Source organism: Balaenoptera physalus, assembly GCF_965194825.1.
Source record: "Balaenoptera physalus genome assembly, chromosome: 3".
NCBI lineage: Eukaryota > Metazoa > Chordata > Mammalia > Artiodactyla > Balaenopteridae > Balaenoptera > Balaenoptera physalus.
The window spans coordinates 88,934,399-88,954,191 of NC_138890.1; the positions used below are offsets into that span (position 1 = coordinate 88,934,399).

General features: G+C 35.8%; 1 protein-coding gene across 13 annotated transcripts in view; it reads right to left on the bottom strand.

Moving 5' to 3' along the window:
- FER (FER tyrosine kinase) overlaps positions 1–19,793 on the bottom strand; it is a 441,496-nt gene that overhangs the window by 382,511 nt on the left and 39,192 nt on the right. For all 13 annotated transcript variants that reach the window (XR_014261909.1, XR_014261910.1, XM_082455757.1 and 10 more), the window contains one exon: positions 12,899–13,166. Coding sequence is in view for 11 of the 13 variants with exons in the window: in XM_082455757.1 (XP_082311883.1) it covers positions 12,899–13,105 (207 nt within the window). In the remaining 2 variants the exon portion in view is untranslated. The remainder of the gene's footprint in view (positions 1–12,898; positions 13,167–19,793) is intronic.

Sequence of the window (19,793 nt, forward strand, 5' to 3'; positions counted from 1 at the left end):
GAAAAGGAAACATTCAAAAGATGAGCCTGGAATATTTTAGTATGCCAGGAAATATAGAGTATTCAAAGAATGTTAGGGAAACAGTCCAGGTAATTGAAAGAAAACATGGTTACCTACACTTCTATCTCCCAATATTTCTTCCAAGAGCAATACAAATAACAAAAACATAAAAATAAAACCACACTAAACCATGCCCTCAGGATTAAAGGCAGAATGTACACACTTCAAAAATAACTTTAAGTAAAAAAGAAAAATTACCAAAGCACAAAGTGTGCCTTCTCACACACATGTTCCAGATTAAAGGAACTGAAGAAACCTATCAACTAAATGAAATAAGTGATTCTCTATTAGATCCTGAATGAGGATGAAAAAAAAATTTTGCCAAAAGGGACATTATTGGAACAGTTGACAAAAGCTGGATATGCGATATATTTTTGATAATAGCATGGTAACAATGGTAAATTTCCCAAATTTGATCATTACATTGTGGATATCTTCTTAGAAAATACATACTTAAATGTTTAAGAATAAAGAGACATGATGTCTTCAACTAACTTGCAAATCATTCCCCCCAAAAATTATATATATAAAACACAAATTATATTGAGAGAGAAAGGAAACCACAGAGCAAATATGGCAAAATGTTAACAATTAATAAATACAGTAGAGTTCATAGGGAAATCTTTGTTCTATTCTTGAAACTCTGCTGCACGTTTTAATTTTTTTTAAGTTAAGACATAAAAATCACTGTTGCAAGGCTTCTGCTTCCATCAAGATAGAGAAACAGGCATAAATTTATTCTCCTGCATAAAACAACTAAAAACTGGACAAAAATGTAAGATAGTATTCAAGCCACTGGACATCAGGCAAGGAAGGACAGTGAACCCTGAGAGACTATAAATAAATGATCTGAACGCTAAGATTATCCCAGCTTAATGAATGGAGAAAATGTCCAGGATATGGTCCAGGGAGGAAGGGCCAAGCAGAACTCAGTAATCTCTGCAAGTTAAAGAGACTGCTCAGAGCACAGAGACACCAACATAGTCAGAGTATTGGTGAAGAGACAAGGACAGAGTACTAGAGAGAAGAGAGCTGCACAAAGAGAAAACTCAAGAGACCTGCAAAGACTCACCCTTGATTTTTTTAGCTAAGTACTGATTAGCTCAGGGTATGAGGAAACTACTCTATGCCGTGGAAATAACCCACCAATAAGGATTACAGGAAACACTGTCTAGAGCTCACATAGTATCATGGAATTGTACCAGGTCCCAACAGCCAGAGTTTAAAACCTCATAATATGGGGAGCATCCTTTGGATACTGAGAATGATCTTGCCTCAGGAGAGGAGATAAATTTACCCTAGACTATACATACTGCTGGTCCACCCAACAAATGTAAAAAACAAGAGACAAAAAGATCAAGCTGTGTCCAAGTAACTTAATCATATCCCAAAGCTCAAGAATAGTTAAAGAAAGGTAAAAATATTCAGTACCTAATAAGGTAAAATTCATAATGCCTGGCATCAAGAGCATGCAGTTGCAGGAAAATACAACCCAAAATGAGCAGAAAAATCAGGCAGTCAAAGCTGGCCCAGAAGTAACACTGAGGATAGAAGACAAGGAGAATAAAAGAGTCACTATGACTGTATTCCATATGTTCATGAAACTAAAAGAAAGAATAAATATATTAAGTAGAGAAATGGAAAATATTTTAAAAGATTCAAATTGAACTATTACAATGATTCACTTATGACTTGCTCATTCTCAACATGGAAATGGCTCAGCTACTTGGTTTCTGTTTCCTTCTCTCCAATTCCTCCATCCTAAGTACAGGTGTGGGGCAAAAGGAAGATCTGAGTTTTGGCAGGTATGAAAAGATAAAAGGACTGGCATACACCGGCATGTTTAACTTGAAATACTGGTGAGACAGGAAGTGACATTGCCAGAGGAAGAAGAAGGGAGGAGGAAGTGATACTGTTGGAATAGGAGAGTTCAGGGAGAGAGTTAGTCAACTCATTGATAGGCTTATTAAAGAGCAAGGAGGGGCGGGGTCCAACAAAGCGGCATAGGAAGTCCCTGAACTCACCTCCTCCCACGACACACCAAATCTACAACTACATAAGTAATAATTCCAGGTAAAAAGCACTGTAAACTAGCTGAACGGCACCCTCCACAATAAGGGATAAAGGGACCACAGCAAGATGGGTAGTAGAGGCAGAGATGCAGTGACTCCAAAACCCTATCCCCCAGTGCAGTGACACACAGCAGGGAGGCATCTCACAAGTCCAGAGCCTCTCTTTAAGGATCAAAGGGTTTGTGCCCCACACTGGGCACCCCAACCCTTGGGATCTGCACCAGAGAGACAAGGCGCCAAAACATCTGGCTTTAGAAACCAATGGGGCTTTCATCCAGGGGGCCCAGGGGGCCCAGGGGGCTGCGCGAATCTTAGATACTCCTGTTGAGGGGCTCATGTGTAGATTCACTGGTTCCAGGAACAAGCACAAATGCAAGTTTGAAAAGTGACTGGATTATGTATAAAGGAGATTTGGTTGTTAACCTTAAAGCATCTGCTGGAGGGACAGGGATTAACTGGGATTTTCGCCATGGATGGTGCCACTGAAGAGTATCATTTTTGCACTCTCCCTCCACCCTGCTATTGCAAGTGGGCGAGCACACAACCTCTCTAAAGTCAAGTGTCTATCCCACCCAAAATGCTCATCCCAGGCCTCCCTAAAGCAGAAGGCATGCCCCATTCACAACAGTTTCCTCAAATATTGTGAAAACTGCAGGCGTGCCTCTCCCCCAGCACTATTTCCTGGCCTCTCTAAAGCTGAGGGTATGCCCTGTCCGCAATACTCTCTTACAGCCTCACTAAAGCACAGTCTACACAGGGGACTCCTGATTGCCAGGCTCTGGTAGCCAGAAGGGCTTGTGCTCCTGGCCCCATGGGACCATAACAATCAGAAAGATAGTTCTGGGCAGAATACCACACCCAGGACACTACATAAACAGCAGACTGAAACATCCCTGATCTGCACATGAAAAAGGCTCCTTAATTGTCCTGGAGCTTCAACCTGAGGGGCAGGTTTCAGGTTTGCAATACATCTAAAGGCTACATAGGTGCTCTTTGGGAATGTAGGCAAGGAGACACCACCTGTGCACCCTGTCTTGGCCTCACCACAGCATGCTGGTACCTCCCAGAAAGAAGCTTATACACTCATCTGAAACCCCAATTCTTCCAACTGCTGCCAAGGGGACATATCTGGACCTCAGTTTGGAGGTTGGCAGGGTATACAAATGTCGTCGCATAGGACTTTATATATCTATCTGCATACTTCAAAAGCTATTGTCTGAGAAACAGGCTTCCAATCAGCCTGAATCTAGGCTGACTAGGATCACTCCCTTTAGAACACTGACAGGTCTTGGCACACCCTCAGTAAGCAAGACCTATCAAGAATAAATCAGACTACTTATACAATCACATAGGTTCCAGAGACAACCAAGAGCTAGAGCAAGGTTGAATGATAAGAGCCATCTCTTACATAAGGCCTAGTTCTTCAAGACTGGGAGAGGTAGCTATTTTGCCTAATACACAGAAACAATTATACAGAGTCAAGCAAAAGATAAAAACAGAGGAATATGTTCCAAACAAAAGAATTAGATGAAACCTCAGAAAAAGACCTTAATAAAACAGAGATAAGTAATATACCTGATATAGAGTTAAAAGAGATGCTCACTGAACTCAAAAGAAGAATGGATGAACACAGTGAGAGCTATATCAAATAGATAGAAAATATTTTTAAAAACTAAACAGATGTCACAGAACTGAAGCACACAATAGCTGAACTGAAAAATATACTAAAGGGGTTCAACAGCTGACTAGCTAAAGTAGAACAACAAAACAGTAACCTGGAAGGTAGGGCAGAGGAACTCACCCAAATAAGCAGCAAAAAGAAACAAGAATTTTAAAAAGTAAAGGTAACTTAAGAGACATATGAGACTACACCAAGCAGAATAACATTCACATTATAGGGGGCCCCAGAAGGAGAAGAGAGAAAGGGGCAGAAAACTTATTTGAAAAAATAATGGCCATAAACTTTCCTAAGGAAACATTCAGGTCCAGGAAGCACAGAGAATGCCAAATAAGATGAACACCAAGATAAATTATAATTAAAATGTCAGAAGTTAAAGAGAGAATCTTAAAAGCAACTTGTCACATAAACAGGAATCTCTATAAGACTATCCGTTGATTTTTCAGCAGAAACTCTGTAAGCCAGAAGGGAGTAGCACAACATATTTAAAGTGATGAAAGGGAAAAACTTACAACCAAGAACACTCTACCTGACAAGGCTATCATTCAGAACTGAAGGAGAGATAAAGAGTTTTCTAAATAAGCAAAAGCTAAAGGAGTTCATCACCACTTAACCAACTTCATGAGAAAAGTAAATGGGTCTTCTTTAAGCTGAAACAAAAGGGTGCTAACTAATAACAGAAAAATATATGAGAGTAAAAATCTCACTGCTAAAAGCAAATATATGGTAAGGGTAGTGGGTTAATCACATAGGAAGCAATTAGAAGGTTAAAAGATAAAGTAGTAAAATTAATTGAAACTACAATAATTAGTTAAAGAATACACAAAATAAAAAGACGTACAATATGACATCAGAAACATAAAACATGACTGAGCGGAATAAAAATGTAAAGTTTTTAGAATGTGTTCAAATGTAAGTTGCTACCAAATTAAAATAGACTGCTATATATAGAGAGTGTTATATGTGAACCTCAAGGTAACCACAAAGCAAAACGTACAGCAGACACACAAAAGATAATGAGAATGGAATCTAAACATAACACTAAAGAAATTCATCAAACCACAAGGGAAGACAGCAAGAGATGAAAGAAGGAATAGAGAGAAGTTACAAAAACATCCAGAAAACAATCAACAAAATGGCAACAAGTACATACCTATCAACATTTACTTTCAATGTAAATGAACTAAATTATCCAATCAAAAGACACAGAGTGGGTGAACAGATAAAAAAATAAATTTAAAAAAATAAAAGAATAATTTATATTTTACCAAGAAGAGACTTACTTCAGGTTTAAGAACACACAGACTGAAAGCAAAGGGATGGAAAAAGATATTGCATGCAAATGGAAATGAAAAGAAAGCTGGTATACCTATACTTACATTAGACAAAACAGACTTTAAAACAAAGAACATAATAAAAGGCAAAGAAAGGCATTACATAATATAAAGTGGTCAATTCAACGAGAGGATATGACATTTGTAAATATTTACACACCTAACATAGGAAAATCTAAATATATAAGACAACTATTAACAGGCCTAAAGGGAAAATCTGACAGCAATACAATAATTGTTGGAGACTTTAACCACATTTACATCAATGGATAGATCATCTACACAGAAAATCAATAAGGAGACATCAGCCTTAAATGAAACATCAGACCTGATGGACTTAACAGAAATATATAGAACATTCCACCCAAAAGCAGCAGAATACACATTCTTCTCAAGGGCACATGGAGTATTCTCAAGGATAGGCCACATGTTAGACCACAGAACAAGTCGCAATAAATTTAAGAAGACTGAAATAATATCAAGAAATTCCTATCAAAATTCCAGTGGCATTCTGCACAGACCTAGAATAAATAATTCTAAAATTTGTATGGGACCAAAGTCCCCAAGAAAAGGAGGGAGGGAGGGAGGGACGGAAGGAAGGGAGGGAAGGAAGGACAGAAAGAAGGAAGGAATGAACAAAGCTGTAGGTATCATGCTCCCTGATTTCAAACTATACTACAAAGCAATAGTAATCAAAATAGTATGGTATTGGCATAAGATACATAGATCAACAGAATAGAGAGCCAGAAATAAATCCACACATATATGGTCAATTAATTTACAACAAAGGAGGCAAAAATATACAATGGGAAAAGGCAGTCTCTTCAATAAATGGTGTTGGGAAAACCCAACATCCACATGCAAGAGAATAAAACTGGATGACTATCTTACACCATACACAAAAATCAACTCAAAATTGATTAAAGACTTGAATGTAAGATCAGAAACCATAAAACTCCTGGAAGAAAACATAGGCAGTAAGCTCCCTGACATCACTCTTAGAGGTATTTTTTGGATCTGATTCAAACGCAATGGCAACAAAAGCAAAAATAAATAATTGGGACTATATCAAACTAAAAAGCTTCAGTACAGCAAAGGAAACCAGCAATAAAACAAAAAGACAACCTCCAGAATAGGATAAGATATTTGCAAATCATACATCCAATAATGGGCTAATATCCAAAACACATAAAGAACTCATACAACTAAACAACAACAACAAAATCCAATTTAAAAACAGGCAGAGGATATGAATAGACATTTTTCCAAAGAAGACATATGGATGGCCAACAGGTAGGTAAAAAGATGCTCAAGATCACCAGCTATTAGGCAAATGCAAATCAAAACCACAATGAGATATTACCACATATCTGTCAGAATAGCTATTGTCAAAAAGACAAGAAATAACAAGTATTGGAGAATTTGTAGAGAAAATGGCACCCTCACACACTGTGGGTGAGAATGTAATTTAGTGCAGCTACTATGTAAAACAATATGAAGGTTCCTCAAATAATAACAGAACTACCATATGCTCTAGTTATTCCACTTCTGGGTATTTATCTGAAGTAAACAAGAACACTAACTAAAAGAGATATATGCATCCCTATGTTCACTGTAGCATTGTTTAAATCAGCCAGATATGGAAATAACCTAAGTGTCCATTGGTGGATGAAGAGATAAAGAAGATGTGGTATATATACACAATGGAATATTTCTCAGCCATAAAAAAGAAGGAAATCTTTGCCACTTATGACAACATGAATGGGCCGTGAGGCTATTATGCTAAGTGAAATAAGTCAGTCAGAGAAAGACCAACACCGTATGATTTCATTTATATGTGGAATTTAAAAAAACAAAACAAATAAGCAAAGAAAATAAAACTCGCAGGTACAGGAACATACTGGTGGTTATCAGAGGGGAAAGGGATTGGGGTGTAGGTGGAAAGGGTGAAGGGGTCAATTATATGGTGACAGATGATAACTAGACTTATTGCAATGATCACTTTATGGTATATACAGATACTGATTATGTTGTACACCTGAAACCAAAATGTTAGGTACCAGGTTTACTGGAATTAAAAACAAAAAAAACAAAAAAAACTATCCTAACATGAAGGAGAGGAAGGAAGGAATGAAGGAAGGAAGGAAGGAAGGAAGGAAGGAAGGAAGGAAGGTTGGTTAATTCATTTGTCAAAAAAAGGAACAACTCTAAACATTTATGTACTTCTTAACAGAGATTCAAAATACATGAAATAAAAACTGATCAAACTGCAGGGAGAAACAGACTTATTCACAATTATAATCAGAGATTTCAACACCACTCTCTCAATAACTGATAGAACAGGTGGACAAAAATGAGTAAAGAGGGACTTCCCTGGGGCCCAGTGGTTAAGAATCCACCTTCCAATGCAAGGGGCGCGGTTCGATCCCTGGTTGGGGAACTAAGATCCCACATGCCGTGGGGCAACTAAGCCCATGCACTGCAACTACTGAGCCCACATGCTCTAGAGCCTGCACACCACAACTACTGAGACTGCGCACCACAACTACTGAGCCCAGGCACTCTGGAGCCCATGTGCCACAACTAGAGAGAAGCCCACACACCGCAACAAAGAGCATGCACACCGCAACAAAAGACCCCGCATGCCACAACAAAGATCCCATGTGCCACAACTAAGATCCAACGCAGCCAAATAAATTAAAAAAAAAAAAGTGTAACCATATTTTTTAAAATAAACAAAAAATGAGTAAAGAAATAAACGGCTTGAACACTACTATGAACAACCATACTTGACCTAATTGTCATTTATAAGAACACTGCAAACAACAGCAGCAGAGTATAAAGTGCACATGAAAGAGTTATCAAGACACACCATACTCTGGGCCATGAAACAAGTATCCATAAATTTAAAAGGATTCAAGTCATATAAAACAGGATTTTTGAAAACAACGGAACTCAATTTGAAATCAGTAACAAAAATATCTCTAGAAAAAAAAACAACTACTTGGAAATTATATAAGAGACTTTGAAAGAATACATGGGTCAAAGAAGGAATCAAAAGTGAAATTAAAATGTATTCTGAACTGAAAAAAATGAAAATAACCAATGAGAATTTTCTGGGATGCAGCTAAAACAGTACTCAGAAAAAATTAAGAACACTATAAGGATGTACGTATTACAGAAGAAGAATAGTCTTAAATCAGTGATCTCAACTTCTACTTTATTAATCCAGGGGAGAAAAAGAGCAAATGAAACAAAAATTAAATGGGGGAAAAAAATTAATAATTTCAGAGCAGAAATCAATGCAATAGAAAACAAAATATCAATATACAATGAATGAAATCAAAAGTTGGTTCTCATATAACATCAGTAAAATTGAGAAACCTCTAGCCAGTCCAATCAAGAAAAAAAAAAAAAGAAGACACAAATTATCAATATCAGGAATGAGAGAGATAAGACTACTACAGATTCTCCAAATATTAAAAAGACAATAAGGCAAAATAATAAACAACACTAAAAAACTGACAACTTAGGCAAAAATAAACAAATTCCTTACAGTTCACTGAAGAAGAAAAGGATCATATGAATAGCCCTTTATTTTAAAAGTTAAATTTATAACTAAAAACCTTCTCCCAAAGAAAACTCTAGGTCAAGATGACTTCACTGGTGAATTCTATCACACACCTAAGTAAGAAATAAAACCAATTCTACATAAACTTCTCCAGAAAATTGAAGAAAATACTTCCCACTTGTCTTATGAAGCCAGCCTTATTACTCTGCTACCGAAACCAGACAGTATTACAAGAAAAGGAACTGTAGATCTATATCCCTCAGAAACACTGATACAAAAATTCTCCAAAAAAAATTTCGTAGCAAATTGAATCCAATGACATAAAAACAAGGATAATAAAAAAAGATGAAGTGGGAAGGTTGTTTTTTTTTTAACAATCTTCAAATGTTTGAAACATCTGAAAATCAATCAATACATTTCAACATATTATCAAACTGAAAAGAAGAAACAATACAATCACCTAAGCAGAAGACAAACAACTTGACAAAATCCAACAACAATTAATGAAAAAGCTCTCAGCTAGGCAGGAACAGAAGGGAATTTCTATAAGCTTATAGAAGATATCTACAAAAACTCAAAATTAACATCATACTTAATAGTGAAAGACTAAACGCTTTTCCCCTAAGATCAGGAACAAGACATAGATGTCTGCTGTCAATATTTCTATTGAACTCTGCACCAGAGGTTTTAGCTATTGCAAGAAGGCCACAAAAATAAATAAAAGGCATCCAAATTGGAAAGGAAGAACTAAAATTCTCTTTGTGAGCAGATAATATAATCATCTGTGTAGAAAATTCAATGGACTCTACAAGACAACTGCAAATAAGTACGTTTTGCAAAGTTTAGGTTCTGAGATTAACATACATAACAATGAACAGTGGAAAACGGAAAATTAGGAAAAATACTATTTATGAGAACATCAAAAAATATGAAATACACATAAATCCAAAGGACCTATACACTTAAAACTATTGATATAAGATTAATTAGAAAAATTAAAGAAGATATACACCATGTTTATGGATTAGAACTCCAATACTGTTAAGATATACATTTTCCCAAAATTTACCTATATATTCAATGCATTTCAATCAAAATTCAGTAGCCTTTTTTATAGAAATTGATGAGCTGATTCTAAAATTCATATGGAAATGCACAGGAACTAAAGTAGCCAAAACAATTTTGGAAAGAAAAAAAAAAGCACGAAGAGAAATTACACTATCTAATTTTGAGATTACTATAAAGCAACAATAATCAGAATAGTGTGATGCATTTTCAGAGTTAAGAGGAAAAGCTGACATACTCCTTGTTTTTCTTTGGGTTTCCAACCATTGTTCAACTGTTATCTCTCAACATTTCCTCTCTGAAAGGCAATACTACCAATTAAACCACTTCCTCTCAATCTATCACCTTTTCCTATCCCCCTTTCCCATCCCCCAAATTCTCCTGCCCTCTTTATCTCAGCATTCGTCTCCATCTATCCCTCACCAAAATACCTGACACTTCAGTATACACATTGATGACTCCTTCTCTGTCCTGACCTCATAAATCCTCAATCTTCTTACCTGTTAATACTATTTCTTGTTCCTTTTACTACCTTACTTTTTTTTTTTTTTAAGATTTTTTTGATGTGGAGCATTTGTAAAGTCTTTATTGAATTTGTTACAATATTGCTTCTCTTTTATGTTTTGGCTTTTTGGCTGCAAGGCATGTGGGATCTTAGCTCCCCAACGAGGGATCAAACCCACACCGCCTGCACTGGAAGGGGAAGTCTTAACCACTGGACCGCCAAGGGAAGTCCCATACTTTTCTAAACAGTATAATTTCAGTTAAACATAGTAAATAAAACACATGGCTATTTTTCACTCCTTTCCAAAACCCTACCAAAATATAACATAGTTACTTAAAGTATAAATTCGCAATAACAAAGAAGATAGAAAAGGCAACAATCACAGATAAGACTTGCCAACAAAACGTTAGAAAATGTAAGTGGTAACTGATTAGCATATCAGGAAAAGTTGAAACTTAAGTGTTCGGCAAAGGGGAGGTCAAGAAGAAAAGGCCACATGGTGGGAGGGGGAATTGGAGGAAAATGATCAAAAGGTACAAACTTCCAGTTATAAGATAAATAAGTACTAGGGATATAATGTACAGCATGATGACTACAGTTAACACTGTTGTATGATAAAGAGAGTTGTTAAGTGAGTGCTTTCTAAGAGTTTTTATCAAAAAGAGAAATTTTTTTCTTTTCTTTTTATTATTTGGATATCAGCTAAATCTACTGTGGTAATCATTTCACAACATAACATAAATCAAACCATCATGCTGGACTTCCCTGGTGGTGCAGTGGTTAAGAATCTGCCTGCCAATGCAGGGGATACGGGTACAATCCCTGATCCGGGAAGATCCCACATGCCGGGAAGCAACTAAGCCCATGAGCCACAACTACTGAACCCATGTGCCACAACTACTGAAGCCCACTCACCTAGAGCCCGTGCTCCACAACAAGAGAAGCCACGACAATGAGAAGCCCACACACCGCAATGAAGAGTAGCCCCCGCTAACTGCAACTAGAGAAAGCCCGTGCGCAGCAACGAAGACCCAATGCAGCCAAAAATAAATAAATAAATAAATTTATTAAAAATAAAAGAATGAGGAAGCCCTTTAAAAAAAAAATCATGCTATACACCTTAAACCTATACAGTGATGTATGTCAATTATATCTCAATGAAACTGGGGGGAGAAAAAGAAGAAAAGACCAGTTCATAGGTTCAGATAACTCCAATAAAGCTCAGGAACTGGAGAAATCTAAATGAAGAAAAAGGAGAGGGCACTGAAACAGAAGGATTGATTCAGTCTATATAAGGAACAGCCAGAATTCTAGTTCCTATTGCTCAGCCCACAGACATGCAACTATCCTTCCCCCAGTGCAGAAGAAAACAAGAGGAAAAAATTAACCAGAGAGCTTTTGGACTCAGAGACACCAGGCAGCTTACCAACAACAGGAGGATTAACTAAAATATGACTCTTCGAACACTCAATCTACTTTCCCTATCTATTCCCATAACATAACAGAGTAGTCAAACAAAATACAGGACACCAGTTAAATTTGAATTTCAGATAAAAAATAAATAATTTTTAGTGTATGCATTTCTCAAATATTGTACGCAAATTTAACTGGTGTTCTATATTTTAATTTGCTACATCTGGCAACCTTACCTTCAGACTAGATACTAGAGAATTGTTCTTTGGGGAATTTCATTGGCCCAGGAAAGGATGTTAAAGATATTAACATTAGGAGTTCTCAGCGAAATCACAGATCTTTACCTGATCACACATACCACATACACACATTCCCCATAAGAAATAGAGTTTCTTCTACAATTTACTCAAATCCTAAGACCCATGAGTGCAAGAAACACACTAATTTTTTTAACTTTCCAAGTAAGGTAAAAAGAAATTTTAACTTTGAATAAATATAGTGAAATGTGAAGTAAGACAATGAAAATAAACAGAGCGAAAATCCAAGAACTATTAAGGTGTGTAATATTTCATATTTTATGCCTTCAAAGGACAATTAACAGTGCAATTTTGGCCTTTATTTTTATAGCCCTTATTTTTAAATTTTATATTATACTTTATAATCTTGGAGCTAAAAAACCATATTGTTTATCCAAAGGATTTTTATGTGTGATTAAATCATCAATATATTAGTATTTTAGTAATGAAATGACAGCAAAGAACACCTACATGTTAAAATACTCCATGTGATTCACAATACAAATGATTCACAGAAGAATGCAGGGAAGGTGGGTTATAATGAAAGTTTGTGTCAAAAGAAGAAAACAGCAGGGCTCAAGGAACCCAAGGAGGTAGGGTAATAAAGAAAATGAAATTTGTAAGAAGGGTTCTCAAACCTAACTAATCATTAGAATAATCTAGACATCTATAGGAAAAAAAGATTTCAAAGTTCAAAAATTTCAGACCTACTGACTCAGAATATCAGGAGCTGGGCCCAAATTTTACAATTTTTGAAACTTTCCCCATGAGATTCTGATAATCAGCAAGATTTTGGAAGATTTTAGAATGCTGACTTAGGTACGCTTATTCAATAGTATGATCTATTTGCCTTAAGGACAACTATGATGCTATAGACAATAAATGATGAAATCATTCTTCTTACCTTGGATACATTGCTGACATAATTCATTTGGATAGTACTTTCCTTATCAACTTGATTACAAAGGTTCTGTAAAGTAGATGCATATTCTTTATCACTTTTTATTCTCAGGGCCATAAATTTCTTCACTGTTTCCAGTAACCGTAATTCCCAGTCTTGCAATTTTAACACAGCTTCATGTGAATTCTTCAGGTCACTCCCAAACCCCATTTTTGTAAGGCACTGTCTTATCCTCCACACTGCACAATTGAGCCGTCTAATCAGCACATATCTGTGTATGTAAACAGAAGAAAAGAATCTTAAATCAAAAGGAAATTAGTCTTCAAAGCAAAGTTATGGCCCATTCTTTTTAGAGTAAAAAAAAATCGTTATAACTGAATGCTTTCCCCCAAAAATCAGGAACAAGATGAGAATGTCCAATCTCACCACTTCTATTCAACACTATAATGGAGGTTCCAGTCAGTACAATGAAATAAGTGAAATAATTTTCAATGAATTTGGAATGGAAGAAGTAAAACTATATTTATTTGCAGATGACATGACGTATATAGAAAATCCTAAGAAATACAATTTTTAAAGTATTAGAACTAATAAATGAGCTCAGTAAGATTACAGGGTACAAGATCAATATACAAATATCAACTGTATTTCTATATACTAGCAATGATCAATCTGAAAACAAAATTAAAAAACAATTCCAAAACAATTCCATTTATAACAGCATCAAAAAGAATAAAATATTTAGGAATAAATTTTACAAAATAAACACAAAACTTTACCCTTAAAATTATAAAATATTGTTGAAAAAAATTAAAGACGACCTAAATAAATGGAAAGACTCATGTTAATGGATCCAAAAGACTTAATATTGTTAAGAAAGCAATACTGTCCAACTTGTTCTACAAACTTAACTCAATCCATATTAAAATCTAAGCTAGCTTTTTTTTTTCTGCAGAAATTGACATGCTAATCTTAAAATTTACAAAGAAATGCAAGGAAGTCAGAATAACCAAACAAATAAACAAACAAACCAAAACACCCTGAAGAAAAAGAACAAAGCTGGAGGACTCAGACTTCACTGCCAAGTCTATTCAATGGAGGAAAAAAAAGTCTTTTCTACTAAAGATGCTGGGACAATTGGATTCCACATGCAAAAGAGTTAAGCAGGATGCCTCCTTAGACCATACACAAAAAATTAAATCTAAAGGAATCACAGATCTAAATATCAGAGCTAAAACTATAAAACTCTCAAAAGAAAATATAGTAGTAAATCTTCATGACCTTGGTCCAGGCAATGGTTTCTAGATATGACACCAAAAGTGCAAGCAACAAAATAAAAATATGTAAATTTGTTTTCATCAAAATTAAAAACTTCTGTACTTCGAAGGCCACCATCAAGTAAGTGATAAGACAACAGAATGGGGAAAATATTTACAAATCATATATCTGATCAGGGACTTTTATCTGGATTACATAAAGTATTCTTACAACTCAATAATGAGACAAACCAATTAAAAATGGGCAAAAGATCTGAGTAGACAGTTCTCCAAATAAGATTTACAGATGTCCACTAAGCACATGAAAAGATGTTCAATATCATTAGCCATTAGGAAAATACCAATCAAAACCACAATGAGGGCTTCCCTGGTGGTGCAGTGGTTGAGAATCCGCCTGCCAATGCCAGTGACACGGGTTCGAGCCCTGGTCTAGGAGGATCCCACATGCCATGGAGCAACTGGGCCCGTGAGCCACAACTACTGAGCCTGCGCGTCTGGAGCCTGTGCTCTGCAACAAGAGAGGCCGCGATGGTGAGAGGCCCGCGCATCGCAATGAAGAGTGGCCCCTGCTTGCCGCAACTGGAGAAAGCCCTCACACAGAAACAAAGACCCAACACAGCCAAAAATAAATAAATTTAAAAAAAAAAACCACAATGAGATACCACTTCACACCACTAAGATGTCCATAATCAAAAAGACAGATAATATCAAGTGTTGGAGACTGTGAAGAAATTAGAACCATCAGATACTGGTGGTGTAAATGTAAAATGGATAGTTCCTCAAAACTTAAACACAGAGTTATTATATATGACCCAGAAATTCCACTCTTAGGTATGTACCCAAGAGAAATAAAAACATATGCCCACACAAAAACTTGTGCATGAATATTAGAGCAGAATTATTCATAATAGTCACAAAGGGGAACAACCCAAATGTTCATCAACTGATGAATGGATAAATAAAACACAATGTATCCATACAAAGAAATTGGCAATGGTAATGAATGAAATGTTGATACAAGCTACAGCATGGATAAACCTTGTAAACATGCTAAGTGAAAGAAGCCAAACACAAAAGACTGACATGTTGTGCTATCTTCTTATATGAAATGTCCAAAATCTATTTTTAGAGGCATAAATCAGATTAGTATTGACTAGAGCTGGCAAATTTGTGAAGAAATGAGGAGTGACTGCTAACGGGTACTGGATTTCCTTTTGGGGTGAGTAGAGTGTTCTAAAATTGATTGTGGTAATGGTTGCACAACTCTGTGAACAGAATAAAAACCATTAAATTGTACAGTTTAAATGGGTGAATTCTTCAGCATGTGAGTTACAGCTCAAAGTTCTTTAAAAAAAAATCCTACAGTATAACTTATAATCATCTAAAGGTCACTTATCAGACAACCCAAAGTTATTCCTGCTTGTTTGCTATAAATCCCAAGAACTATGATAGAATTTATTTTTCCCTCGAGTCTCCTAGAATTTCAAGCAAAGAATCTTTTAGGGTCAGTTAGAAGAAATAAAGAAACACATCTTTTATTTTTAAGTCTGGCTCATCATATCAGAAGTCAATTTAATTCAGCTGAAATCCTCTAACGTATACAGAAAAATGAGAAAAGGTTTCTCTCTCTAAGCTCAGTGATACCATCTAAAGAGATGGTAAAAATGTGTGGGTTTTCGAAATAGAAAACAAATTCCAATTTTTTCACAACTGAAAACTGTCTCATTTTATGATCGAACAAGTAGAGCGGGAAAAAGTTTGTGGAAAACTGTACTCCATCAAGGTTTCCAAAGTTGCAAGCAGGACACTAAATGGACCTTAACATAAATAAATCAATAAAAGTAATTGACTTATTCACTTTAATATCAAGTAGGATAATTCCAGTTTATTCACTTTGTAGGTAGTAGCTTTAAAAAATTTACTTTGATATACTGTATCTTTATGGGTCACAAAAAAGAACATTTTTCTGTTATTTTACTTATAGCTCAACTAAGTCTCAGCGAAGATATACTCTATCTCATACCATGTTTTCAATGGAAGAATAAGAAACATTTTTTTTTCCAAAGAAAGGTGAAACGTTTTGCTTTTTTTTTTAAAAACTATATCTGAGATTGTGGTTCATTTTATTCTGTAGCTTGGAATAAACATGACTTCTGCTTCTAAATGCATCTAGCTGTGGTCAAAGCTTTGACAATAGCTTTTTTCTCTCATTATTAGGAATTTCAAAAGGATTATGAAGAGCTTAGATGAATAAAAAGGGAAACAATCTGGCAGCTATCTGAGAAACACTCCAGCCCACCCTAAGGGCTTATTTATGTACACCAGTATTCTAGGTCAGGGTGAATATAAAATAATTTAATACATGGTACCACTCCTTGAGGAATGACAAATAATAAAAATTTTTAAAAACAACTCCATAATTAACTGATTATATGTCTAATTATTAAATTAGTAGAGATTATAAATACCTTAAGGAATTAAAAGGAATGGTATCCTACAGATAATTTTTCCATAGATGTCAAATGATATACATAAGACTATTCAATTCAGTAGTGTTTGGAATTTTTTTAAAAACTGGAAATATTAATTAAAAGGAACTGACTAGGTAAATTACAATCAAAGCTGCTGCAGTTGATTGTATTGATAACTGAGAAATCCTAGGGAGTACCATTCAAATCATAGTCTGTGTGAATTTGTTCAGTGTCCAATCTTCACAACCATATGTGGTAGATGTGATCATGGCATATTCATTCAGTGGAGTATCATTCAGCCCTAATATAAAAATGAGAAAACTTGTGTATTGATCTGGAACTATCATTAACAATTATTAATAGAAAAAAGTAAGATACAGAACTTGGTATGCCTACATTGTATAAAAAGGAGGAAGAATAATAAAAATTAAAATTACTTGTAAGTACATAAAATATTTCTAGAAGAACACACAGTGGCTGGGACACAGGAATGGGAAGGAGACTTTTCATTATATACCCTTTTGTACATTTGAATTTTGTTTTAAGTGAACATATGGCTATTACTTATTCAAAAATTAATTAAAGAATTTTTGAAGAGAAAAAGAAAAAATTAATGAAACCTGAAGTAATCCAAAAAAGTTTCCTAGAAATGGCAAGACATGAGTTAAGGTTGGAAAAACCATGATTTAGATAAAAAGGTCAAAAAGCAAATGTATTTCAGGAAGGAATATGGGGAATATAAGTGACTAGGGGGTGAAGTAAAAAAAGAAATGTCTCCAAAATCAAGCTATATGTGGCAAGCAGTGGCAGATGGCATGTCAATTTACCTCTTGCTATTCTAACGTTAAGGGAACTAATAAGGCTCAAACTCCTTAACTGGTGTTTAAGGCAAAATAACAAGATCATGAATGTGATGCTTTAAATGATTAATTTGCTGGTGCTAGTTACGCAAGTGTGTTCAGTTGGTGAAATTTCATAAAGCTGAGCATCTGTGATTTGTGCACTTTTCTATATGTATGTTATAGTTAATTTAAAAAGAGACATAGAGATAGACTTTAATCTGGAAGCTAGGTATAAAATAGCTTGGAGACAGCAAAAACATAAAATGAGACATAAGAAGGCAAATTAATAAGTCACTACAGCTATACAGCTTGAGAAATGAGGATCTATAATTGACAATGTCAGTGAGAGTTAAGATCAAAGAGGCTTGACCTGGTAAAAGTATTTAAAGAAAAGAGAGACAGATGATACAATGACAACTTCAAGGCTTTAATAATAAATGATGACAATATCAATAGAAATGGAAGAATGAGAATACAGAGCTACTTTAAAAAAAATACATTCATTTCGGCAGGAAATAAATGCTTAGGTAAAATACAAGGCTAAAGATACAAATTTGAGAGTCAGCTGCTTAAAGGTGATAAAACCAATAGATTGAATGTTGACAGAAAAGCAGAGAATTACAAGGACAAAGCCCATGAGAATGTATCAATGGAGGAACTAGAAGAAGAAAAGCCAAAGGGTAGAGATTAAGTAAGCAAAAAAGAGGTTTGACAGAGTTACAGATGATGGGATAAAAAAGAAGTTATTAGCAATGTCGAATGTCAGAGAGAGATGTGAAAACTGCAAAAAGTCATTATTGGAATTTTCAGGTAAAGCCAGTATAGTAAAAGAAGTACTTCAGAAGCTCCTACCACCAATAACCGATAAAACAGAACAAAAATTGTTAAGAAAAAACAAAAATTTAAACATATCATCAGCAAATAAAGGAGTATAACTTTATGCCACAAGTTTCACAGCATAGTTTCAAAGGAAAAAAAGAGAAAATTCTGGTGCTCTAGGCAGCATGGAAATGTGCCCAACACTACCCCTCAACTTTCAGAAGATATCCTGAGGAAGAAGAATTAACAAAATCCTTAGAATTCACACTGGATACTCCAAAATGAAAAGAAGCAGCAGACATTGAACAGACCAACCTAGGGAAAAATCAAGAAAATAACTAAAGGAATATTACTCAGCCATAAAAAGAAACGAAATTGAGTTATTTGTAGTGAGGTGGATGGACCTAGAGTCTGTCATACAGAGTGAAGTAAGTCAGAAAGAGAAAAACAAATACCGTATGCTAACATATATATATGGAATCTAAAAAAAAAATGGTTCTGAAGAACCATAGGGAACGATAAGCTGGGAAGAAGTGAGAGACTGGCATTGACATATATACACTACCAAATGTAAAACAGATAGCTAGTGGGAAGCAACCGCAGAGCACAGAGAGATCAGCTCGGTGCTTTGTGACCACCTAGAGGGGTGGGATAGGGAGGGCAGGAGGGAGACACAAGAGGGAGGGGATATGGGGATATATGTATTCATATAGCTGATTCACTTTGTTATACAGCAGAAACTAACACAACAATGTAAAGCAATTATACTCCAATAAAGATGTTAAAAAAAAAAAAAAGAAAAGAACTAAAGAAAGAAGCTTCTCTGTACCAAGACAGGACCTCAGAAAAATGCAGGGAGGGCAGCCTTGGCTTGCCATTTTCCAGGGCTCTATGAAGAACTGGTGGATGAAATTAAATCCAGAAGTACAGGATGTTTAATGGAATCTCATAAAGGACAGTAAATCTCAGGGCCTCCAACAAGGCCAAACTCAGTCCCAGCCAATACTTCCCCACCCCTCTATCACCATGCTCATATGACAAAAAAAACAAAATTAAAAGTAAAACCTAGGAATTCCCTGGTGGCACAGTGGTTAAGAATCCGCCTGCCAATGCAGGGGACACGGGTTCGAGCCCTGGTCCAGGAAGATCCCACATGCCGTGGAGCAACTAAGCCCATGGGCCACAACTACTGAGCCTGTGCTCTAGAGTCCGCGAACCACAACTACTGAGCCCACATGCCACAACAACTGAGTCCGTGCACCTAGAGACCGTGCTCCGCAACAAGAGAAGCCACTAAAATGAGAATCCCGCGCACCACAACGAAGAGTAGCCCCCGCTCGACGCAACTAGAGAAAGCCTGTGTGCAGCAATGAAGACCCAACGCAGCCAAAAATTAAAAATAAATTAAAAAAAAAAGTAAAACCTAGCTTCTGATCCAGACAAGATGGCATAGACCATTTTTCCCAGCTCAGCCCCCAAAAACACAACT